The sequence below is a fragment of the Lycorma delicatula genome, chromosome 6 (genome assembly GCF_047948215.1).
Source record: "Lycorma delicatula isolate Av1 chromosome 6, ASM4794821v1, whole genome shotgun sequence".
In the NCBI taxonomy this organism is placed as follows: Eukaryota; Metazoa; Arthropoda; class Insecta; order Hemiptera; family Fulgoridae; genus Lycorma; species Lycorma delicatula.
In genome coordinates this window covers 60170579-60182284 of record NC_134460.1, presented here as the reverse complement: position 1 = coordinate 60182284, position 11706 = coordinate 60170579, and the positions used below count along the sequence as shown (strand labels likewise).

The 11706-nt window shown below is 28.3% G+C and overlaps 1 protein-coding gene across 1 annotated transcript; it reads right to left on the bottom strand.

The window, feature by feature from the left end:
• Window positions 1-3202: 3202 nt before the first annotated feature.
• Window positions 3203-3892, bottom strand: LOC142326870 (pseudouridine-5'-phosphatase-like). The gene has a single exon (XM_075369603.1). It carries the CDS (start codon window positions 3890-3892, stop codon window positions 3203-3205), a length of 690 nt encoding a protein of 229 aa, XP_075225718.1.
• Between the last annotated feature and the right edge of the window lie 7814 nt (window positions 3893-11706).

Here is an 11706-nt window from a genome sequence, read left to right as displayed (position 1 = left end):
GTTGTAATTTATATTTTTTACGCAATTGTTTATCAGTCTGATACTAACGACCAATAATAAACATAATTTTTACCTTGTGATTGACACTGGCCGTACTATATAGAAACAAGTAATCTCCTAAGAAGAATAAAAATAAATTGAAAAGCAGAGGCAATGGAAATACGAGGGTTATTTTTTTTCAAGGTCCAATCGGTCGTGAAATAAAACCCCGCGCAAAAATCGGAAGAACCTTTGAGCATATGTGTTACCAACGGCTCTAGTGTAGCCTTCAATCACGCCGCGTCACTTCGTTTAGTTCGGAACACGCAACTAGCACGTAAACATGTCTACAACAATAGCATCTCCCGCCAAGGGTGAAGTGCATGCGGTAATTCGATTTCTTCCGGCTGAGGAGTGTAATGCAGCTGAAATTTATTGACGAATAAGTAATGTGTACGGTGAACCTTCAGTGAGTGACACCAAAGTGCGACAATGGTGCAGGAACTTTTAAGCAGGACGTGCAGATGTTCATAATGCAGGCGGTCAGGGAAGGAAGCGAGTGTCAACCGATGATCTCGTTGAGCGAGTGGATGAGGCAATTCAGAAAATCGTCGGTTCACAATTTCTGTATTGAGTGATTCGTTTCCTGAAATTTCAAGGTCAGCTCTCTACATCATTGTGAGTGAGAGACTTCAGTACCGCAAACTGTGTGCGAGATGGATTCCCAAGATGCTGACCGACCATCACAAAACAATGAGAATGGACGCCTCCCTAACGTTTCTCCAGCGCCACCACAATGAAGGAGAGGATTTTTTGAACAAAATTGTTATAGGGGACGAGACATGGGTCCATTTCGAATCTGAAGAAACAAAAGAACAATCCAAACAGTGAGTGCATTCTCATTCTCCCAGTAAACCAAAAAATTTCAAGTGAACCTTCTCCAACAGAAAATGTATGGCTACTGTGTTCTGGGACCGGAATGGAGTTCTCTTGGTGGAATTCATGGAACGTGGTACGACCATATCTGCAGCCTCATACTGCGTGACTCTTCAACGTCTACTAAGGGCAATTCAGAATAAGCGGAGAGAAATGTTATCATCAGGCATTTACTTTCTCTATGACAATGCTCGGCCGCACACTGCAGCTGTAACAAAGAAGCTCATGCAGCGTTTTCGTTGAGAAGTGTTTCGTCACCCACCATACAGCCCGGACTTGGCTCCTTCCGATTTTCACCTCTTTGCTAACATGAAACGCTGGCTAGGAGGACAACATTTTGGCACAAACATCGAGCTGCAGACCTGCGTAGAAACATGGCTGAAAACACAGGCGGTTTCGTTCTATGACGAGGGTATTGGAAAGTTGGTACCACGCTACGACAAACGTCTAAATCGGAGTGGCGACTATGTAGATAAATAGCGTAACTATGTAAGTACTTGTTACAAATAAAAAATTTTTTATTTTCACTATGGTTTTAATTTCGTGACCGATCGGACCTTGAAAAAAAATAACCCTCGTAATATAACATTTAACAAATTTTTAACCAAAATCATAGAGCTGTCGTTATTTGAAAAACAGGCCCGGCGTTCAAAGTGTTAACAGACATGTATTATGTTGATATCACTGCCATTAATAATTATGTACGAATTTAATAATCCTCATCTGACTAAATAATAATTTCTTCATTCTTAAAAAAAATCTTTAATAATTAATTTTAATATTTGGCAAACGTAAATCTTACAATTAGTTCAAAATTTCCAAGTGATGAGGGTAATATCATAGAATGAAAAGGATAATTTTCTTTCATATTCAGTAAAATGGAATAAACCTTTATTTTTGTATAAATTACTGAGTAAAGTTTGTATTTCGCAATAATATTCCTCCCTAATATATATAATAGAATTAGTAGCAGTTATAAGGTTTGTATTACATGACAAATTTATTAAGAAAATATATCTTATTGTGTAACAAAAGGATTAGTTTTAACAAAGTGGTTAAAATTAAATAATTAAAAAAATATAACGAAGAAATAAACCAAATCAATGGTTTGAAAAAATTAATATTTAGATCTTTTCTGTGAAATTCATTGATGGTAACTTGACTCCATTACATTAGTTCGACAGAGATAGTTTTGGTTAAATTTGTGTTTTAAGACTATATTTTTTTCAGTCTTCTATATAAAACTTTTATCTTCTTTGTTTATCACTTGGTGAAATTAATTTACGAGTACTTGCAGAGCTACTATGAAAAGTTTTTTTTTATTTTTAAAAAGTACGTTTTCCAAACCCAATACGATTTTCCTTTATTTCGTTCGTCTCGCATGTTACTTATATTGTTTTAAACAAATTTAAATTACGATTCCATCTCTTATAAATTACAATAAATTACGTAGCTCAAAAATTAGTTCATCATAACTTGCTGAATTTACTGGGAAAAAAAACAAGACTCAGAAAAATATTTCTATCAAAACAAATTTTTCATCGCAAAATACACTTGCTTACTTCTGAAAAACCATTACCTATAAAACATTCATTATTGTTTTTTAGAAACCTCTAATTTGATTTATTTGTATTTCTGGCTTAATATCGATTTCTGATTAATCATTATTTCCAAATTAATCGTAAGAAAACTATAAATCTTATTGATTTAATAGATTAGAAAAAACCCAGCACTTACCTGAATTTGGATCAAGCGACACCCTTAAAAACACATTGATAAAAACTGTGCTAATTGTTTTTATTTTTTTTAATACAAAAAATAAGTAAATGAAAAAGTGCGTATTTGTGTGGTTATTGTTCATGTTAATGAATTATACTCATAAATTAATATTAGGTACGTAAATACCGGTGAGCAAAAATCGTAAAGTGAGCAAATAATCGGAAAAATATATATAATTAGTTAGATATGGAAGATTAATGTATTCTAAGTATGAGAAGTCTAAGAAATATCCATCTTTTAAATGATCAGCTTAAAATTAATTAAAAACGATACCCTTATATTTCGTAAATAAATATGTTTTTTAACTATGCTTAATCAAAATACTTGTTGAAAATATATTGTAAATTTATGAAATATTTGAGAATTTTTTTTACTTAATGTTATAATAATGTTGTTATTTTGGTAGTTAAATAAACACTTTCGAAAAGTTATATAAAAATATAAAAATTACTTTATTTTAAAATCTTTATGTATAACATTTTTTTTATTTTTACAAAAAAAAAATACATTAGTTTGGAAATGGTGGTAAACCAAACAATTCTGGTTTAAAATCAGAAATCGATTTTAAAACAATCGTTGCATCTTTGGTGAGTTCTTCACTAATCTCAGGATATGGAACCATAACGACTTGCATACCTGCACTAGCAGCGGACTGTACACCACTTGGAGCATCTTCGATTGCTAAACAATCTTTTGGATTAGGTTTATCAGAGAATTTTGACGCGCAAATAATATAAATATCTGGTGCCGGTTTTGGATTCTTAACTTCTGGATCATCTGCAGCCATAACATGACTGAATTTTTTATAAAATGTTTGATGGTGTTTAAATTTCTTCGCGATTGAATCATACTTACTACTTGTTGCCATTGCCATCGGTATGTTGTGTTCTTTTAAATGTAATACTAAGTTTTCTATTCCCGGCATAAAATTAGGTATAGGATTAGCTTCTTTTAATGTATTCTTTTTCATTGTTATACATTCCCGGGCACAGTCTGGTAAACCGAGTTCAGTAATAAATATTGAATTTGCATCTTTCTCTGTTCTGCCTAATAATTTTGAATTGAGTTCTAATGTAAGGGTTTTACCAAAAATTTTTGCAACCTCTCGATATGCATGCTGAGTTAAAGATTGAGTATCAAAGATTGTTCCATCAACATCAAAAATAACATGTGTTACTTGACTGAATATTCGTGACATTACGTGATTTAGTGTGATATTTGTTTTATGTAACAAGTGTAATTTAAAGTCCGATGTTAACTGATATGTTTGTTTTATTTTCAAAATGTTACTGTGGAAACTAATTATTAATTATCCAATTAAAAAAAATGTAGAAAATTAATTTAATTATTTTATTAGAATAGATTTAATTCCTACTATATTACTCCGTGAAATTTTTTCTTGGGCACATAACGAAGTATCGTTATCAGGGCACGTACACAATTTTACTATAGAAACAGTCTTAACAGCAAATTAAAAAATTAAATACCACTCAAAAAATAAAACCAACAAAGAAAATGCACATTAACATAACCATAAATATTCCTCTTAACGATAAATATTATACAGTAAAGTACTGACATAAAGTGCCTAAACCGCATGCGATAGGCAAAATAAAACAAAATTATATACAATATTAAACATCTAACACAAATATGGCATACGCCAATCGGCATAAATATACGAAAAATAATTATTAGGATATAGATGTATGCTGTTAAGAAACAGTGAGACATTTGATAACGTCGTAATATTGTTCCCTAAAATATTTTGGATGTTAGACCCTAATTTAAATTTCTGACGCAATGCCGCACAACACAGGATGTGGTGCACCGTTAATTGGCAGTAATATCAAATTCAAACGGGTTCATCGGTCTCAGTCATAAGATCAGTCCTTTCCATCTGTGAGATATTTTAGTGTGTGCAAACGGTAAATAAACCACCTCTCGATGGTTATTCCTGCTTGAAGAGCTATATGGTGACACAGTGTTCTTAACTGAAGAAAGTTTATTGTTGATGGATCGTTTGATACATCATTTGATGCCAGATCAAATTAATTCATTAGAGACTACAAATTAGAACAGAATTTTGAGCTGGAAAATTATTGAGGAGGCGTTTGGGTCATAATATAAATCGTCGGCCTGGATTATCTTCTGCAAGAGAAGACCGCTTGCTTACCCTCTCCATCGTTCCCATATAAAAATTACTCTAAAACATTTAGTTACTTTAACATTTTATTTAATAATTAAAAAACGCTAAATAAATGTAATCCAGTGCCTTTCTGATTAAAAAAATACAAACGATTTGTTGAATTTAACAATACAATTCTTTAGTACATTATATAACATGTGTTTTTCGTTCCATATACCATGCCGGTTAGTAAATATTTGAACAAGCTGAGTAGCAGAAGCAGCATTTTAAATTTAATATTTACAAAATTATATGTAGATATTGTTTCTATGGTATCTGATAACATTTTTTTTCAAGGAATATTAAGGTTCATGAGTAATTAAAATTTTACCTCGCAGTAAAATTTTAACTAAATTTTTAAAATTTTACTTTTTATTTTTAAATTTTCAATTACTTAAGTAAGTAATTAAAAAATTCTTAATCCGTTAGTGTTTTAATATTATTCTTCAATATCTTTTTATAAAATGTAGATTCTTATTTAAAGAAAGATATCATCTTTATAATGTAAATAATATAAAATAATGATAATCTGTCATTTTTTTAACTATGCAAACTAATATATAAAATATACTCCTTCTTCTTCATCATATACATAACTTTTTTGATCACTGTATAATTACTATAAACTAACTTAAATTATTAAGGTATTATGTGACAAGCCAAACAATTCACAAGTTACAGTTTTATTATTTTTCCGTTCTTTAAAAAACTGTTTATTAAGAATATAAGATGTGTAGTTTAGATCAAATTATTTTTTTAAGAATTAGGTAAAAACCAAGTCAAAAGGTAAAAAAAAAAAACGCATTTAAACCAAATTGCCGTATGATTATTGATTGTTTATCTTATCGGATTTCAAATTTTTTTTTGCAGGAAATTGTTAACGATTTCAATTTAAAAAAAAACATTACGTTTTAACGTATGTTAAATTTCCTGAAGAAAATGTGTTATCATGACACATTTTTCAGAAGGTGTGTAAATGAAAATTTGTAAAATTAAAGAGGTGATGTAATAAGAAGATTGTATCCAACGATTCTTGCATCATTAGTTGCGGTTAAGGTTGTTCTACAATTTTTCTTATGCATATCTCTTAAATTAAAAAAAAAGAATTCACCAAAAATGTTTTGCTATTAAAGTTCAACTGTAACAATTTATATTAACATGGAGTAATTATTTTCATCAGTAAATATGGTTAAATGTTTAAAAAAAAAACAAAAAAAACATAATTACATGTAAGGAAAAAATTCACTGTTGGCTATCTTCTTGGATAGGTTTGTTAGTATGTTATTATCGGGAACGAATTGGGTATAATATATCAAGTAGTCTAAGATGAAAATGAATCTGAATAATAATTATGAGTTACAGTTTTCTGTTCTTTAATGTGTAATAGAAGTTCTGTAACTCTAGAGATGAAGATATACCTATATATATATATTTTTTTTTTTTATTCCCATATTTTTTAAATTTATTATCTTTATTATTTTATTCTGTATCACAAATTAGTGTTTTGAGTTACTTAAAATAAAGAAATAATTTATTTCTAGGTTATAAGTTTTAAAATTAAGGTTCACATCCACATCCTCCTCTCATTGTCAAACACCACATGCTCATGCTCTTTCTCACTTTTTCATTCCTTCACGTATTGTATTCACTCATCAGACACCTCCTATAGTTCCAAGCCTCCCTTAAATATCAAATTAATCTCTTCCAGTCTTCCTCAATTAATATATTGATTACTTGCTGTTTAGTGATATTGCTGCTATCAGAATTTGGCCCTCCGTAACTATTCTGGACACCTTCCTATAAAATCTTGAATATATATTCTCACTTTCCCACGGTTGCACATGAAACAAAGCAATTTCTGTTATCTTATAGTAAATGAGAAAGTAAGATAAGATTTAGAAATGTAGGATATTTATATATTTTTTTATGGAATTAATAATTTTTTTATCGTTAATGATCATCGTACTAATCCTTAACATACGGTACGGTATAATTCTAATTTATAAGCAATGGTTAGTCATTAAAGTTGATATTCAAATTATGTTTTAAACTAGAATCTGAATTGTATATTTCTAATGAAATTTGTTTTTTTTTTATGATTGGTGAACTAGTACATTAAATTAATATTCTATTATTTATTTTAATTAAAGTATTTATATTTTAACATGAATTAATAATTATTTTTTATATTTTCTCAACCATCATAGTAATTTGAATCGTTTATTAATATAAATCGTAATATTTTTGTTTCTGTATAAAATTAAATAATTGATTTATTCTCAAAGAGTTACATACGTGTATCTTAACAGGCATAATTGAATGCAATTAAATTTATTGAATTTCCCCTATGACTTAAGACTCTACAGCTAGTGTTACGAGGAGAACTAGTAATTTAGAGAAATGAAGGTTTACGGGTTAACTATCTACCACAGCATCTCAATGTAATAGCAGTTTCATTATAGATAGCTGAAGGCAATAATGCTTTTAATGCTGACATAATTATCATACTGGGTTGGGTATAAAACATGAAATGTTCATTGTTCAAAATATATGCGACAACTAACTGCAAAATTGCATGATTATTAAATTGACAATGGAATCTCAATTGATATTATATCATTTATTGTTTGAATTGCCAGTTATAGTAACTATTATTACTAATAATTATGCGCATAAAATATCAATATAAATTGCATTTCAAACGGAAGTATAATATATTACACGGAATTGTCATGAATAATCAGCCACCCCATTAATATAAAGTAAAATAATCTGTATTTTTAACCTTTAGTGTTTGCTTTTAAAAACTTATATTGGTAGCTGTAATAAGTTCCAAGATTTCATTTTGAATTAGTTAATTATAAAAAGTTTCATAAAAACCTTCACAGAATCTAGCCTCCAACTGCAAGACCGATTTCACCAAATGATTATTTTTAAGTGAAAGATTATAACCCTAGATACGTTATCAATGGTTATCTAAATTGTGGTCGGAAGGGAGCACCCTTCCGACCACAATTTTTGAGAGGTATTGCAAAAACACAACTTTACTGTATATTTTTTTGGGGAATGTTAATAATTAAAAATAAATTAAAATTATAAATATTCAATATGATTCATAAATCTATTGATATATGATATAAAATTTGATAAATAAGATTTCAAGAAAAAATAAGTGCTTTTGTTTTATAATTTCACGGCTAGGATGACATTACTAAAGTCCATTCTAGTATCATTTTATAATTTTATATGAAGTGTCACAAATTCATTGGGACGTTGGTCAAATATTAGGAAAAATATGTTTTTCTTACGTCTACTAACGAGGGTCTTCAAAATATATATTTTTTGCCGCAGTATTTAATTTACGATCGGTTTGAATTCACCAAAACCATAAGTAAGTTTGAATACAAAAAAGAATAGTATACGGAGAGGAATTGTCAAATCCCTCAAAGAATTGTATATGAATACATTTGTGTACATATCTTATACAGTAAACCTAAATATATAAAAAACGTAAAAAGTACATAAAAAAACGTGAGTTCAAAGAACATTGGTCAAGATCAGAAAATAAAACGCAAAGAAGATACAAAAAAAATACTCTTATCAATCACACAAAATAAGCCAACAAAGAAATAGCGAAATAAATCAAAGAACAAACAGATATAAGTGGCGAAACGAATAAAGGATTTTCACGGTGCACATCACCCTACCGTAGCTGATTCACTTCAAATATTGGAAAAATTACAGTTCTAATATAGACCGTCTCTTTAGATGCCTAACGTTCTAGCTGTTATACAGGAGATTAATCGCGAGCCAGTTCACACATTTGCTCAGTCTTATTTTGTATCTTATACCGAATCGCCACATCTCCTGTCGAACGGTTGGCACCTCAGATAATCGTGTATTTCAGTGTAAAACACAAAAAAAGAAAAACAACTTTTATATTTTTTCTTTTAGGTTGGCAGTTTATTCAGTAAAATTTCATCTTATCAATTTTTTCATAATGTCTACCCATAATCATAAATTTTCACCCACCACTTTACAAAATATTTAATACCAGTAAAAAAAGGTTTGTTTTAATGTCTGAACAATATGTTTTATATTTGTTCTTCCTTTATTATTATAAAATTTGATTCCATATAATGAATGCTGAGAAACTCCATACAAAAAAATTCTGGTTTGTAAGTCGGTATAATAGAAGACTGCAGGTTGATTTTTTGTGGTTTAAAATATTGATTTTATATTGCATAATATATTATATTTATATATATATATATTACATAAGATAATATTGTAGCACTCTTTTGTATTTTTTTTAAATTAAAATCAGCTTAAATTTTCAGGCAGATTTTATACTAAACAGAAATTTAAAAACAAAAATCATATAATTATGGATTTTTTTTTAAACCCAAAAGATTAACTTCAGTATCTGATTAGTCTAGTAATTTTCCTTGGCACTAAAATTAAAATCTTTCTAATCCATCTTCGCTAATTGGATTACAGCTCAAGTGACAGATCCATGTATTACACCAATTTATTTATATTAAAAAATTTATCTCCTGCTATCAAACGTCATTGTTCAAGTTAACTGTACATGAATTTCAATATGTCTACAATTATTGGTACATGCCTTGTAAACATATCTCCAATATATGTGTTACTAATTCATATTGTTACGAATAACTGAATGAACTATACAAATCCTTAAATTACAATTTTCAGCTTATTTTTATTAATTTTTTTTGACTAAACCGTCTTCTCATATTACTTCTTCAATAAAAAATTGCAGGGCTACTGCTGAAGATTTGTTTGGTCATCTCTCATATTGATTGTATCAATAACAGCTATTGACTGTTTTTGAAATGTTAAAGCAAATTTTAACACTGTTTCATTTTGTATTTTATTTATCATCCAGGAATTCCATCAATTTCACATGGTTTTATACGCTCCGATATGAGAAATATTGTTATTGAATGTTGATAATTATAATTGCACTCAACAATTAAACATAGTATTGTAGAATGATTAATGTAGTTTTATATAATTATACATATATATATATGAAAGAGGTAACAATTAATTAGACGTTTACCAAGTTTTAATTAGATTGTTTATTTACTGTAGATGTTTCTCTGTAATTATTAAATGTCATAATATTATTTAATTCTAAATTCCGTTTTATTTCCAATTTGGGCTTAAATGTGTTATAAAGGTTTGCTTTTTCTATCCCCAGCATCAGGTATTTTAACCTGGTTTTTCCAATCTAAAGTAATTCTAAGTTTACGCCTCCTGAATAAAAAAAAAAAACAATCGGTGCACATTTCACTAAATGAAATTTATCTATTCGATTTCTTCTTATCTGTTGGTTTTGATACATCCTTATCTTATCCGTTTCTCTCTTTCACATGTTCTGATACTTTAAGCGATTCCATCCTTCTCATATCCATTCTCTAATTTCTTTGTAAAATTTCTGTACTTATTAGAGCAGTTGTTTTTACGTGTAGCATAAACTAAAATAAGCGCATCACATACGGTTTGTATTTTGTTACAGTTACGCTTAAATACTCTTAACTTTCTTTACCGTGTTGGTTTCAGCAGTTTGAGGTGTAAAAAACTAAACAACTGAAATCATCTAGATATGTGTTTATTATCTTCAAACTGTCAAATTGTTTACCGTGAAGTAATATCTAATTTATTACATTGTCCACATTTAAGTATTTTTGTGGTTTTTTTTTTAAAGATGAAATTATCTGCAATATTCGGTTAAGTAATTAATTCGCTTGTTATTATTGCAATAAAAAGATTTTGTTATTTTAAAAAATTCCCAATTTTACGTTTTAGTGTTTTATGCAGTATAATTTCCAGGATTTTTGGTTCTCGGTCTAAACCAAAGCGAGTATTTCTCAACGGCATAGAAAGTAGATAATGAAACACGGTAAAAGGAGCTGTATTTAATATTTAATAAAAAGAGAAATATGAAAATTAACAAGTTACAAAATAGAAAAAATATCAATTTTAAATTATAAATAATCATCTGCATAATTTTAACAAATTCATATTTCTTTTAGTTTTCTCACTTCATTTAATTTGATTTTTATTATTATTATTATTATTATTATTATTATAATTACATTAATAATTAACAGAATTAAATTAAGCCCATGTCTTACATGAAACATGTCTTAGAAGAAAAAAATGATTTTAATTAAATTATGTGTATTTGTGAAAAGAAACAACTCAGTTTCTTTTAATTGTTATATTGGTCATTTTAATTATTATTTTTAGCATGCACCATTAACATAAAATACTGAATTTTAAATACGACTTTTTGTTTAAATATTTTGTTTTCTTTATATATATATAATTTTTATTCATCCGACTAGGGAACAAGTATTCCTTTCGGAATCTAAAAGCCAAGGATATTATTGGTAAATTTACTTATCACCTTATCATAGAAAAAATAACAAATTTAAATGTTTATTTTCTTTAAGTGAGATAATAATGTCTTCAATAAGAAGGAATGCATTTGCTAATATATTACACATCCAATATATATTTTTATTTCAGTTAATTTTTTCTACAAATTTTGTTTTTTGTTATAATCAAATTATTAAATTTGTAATCAATCGTTCAGTTTTATTTTGGTTTTAATTTTTTTAATGAATAATTTCTGATTAACATCTGATGATTAGACTGTTAAAAGAGCAGTGTTACCTAGCAAGACTAAAAAAAAATTATAATTACAAAATTATTGATTAAAATTTAGTATTTTATGTTAATGGTGCATGCTAAAAATAATAATTTAAATTAAATTAAACCAATAAAAC

What these genes read in the sequence shown, in the direction of transcription:
- LOC142326870 (XM_075369603.1), bottom strand. Translation starts at nt 3,892, where the DNA reads ATGTCACGAATATTCAGTCAAGTAACACATGTTATTTTTGATGTTGAT.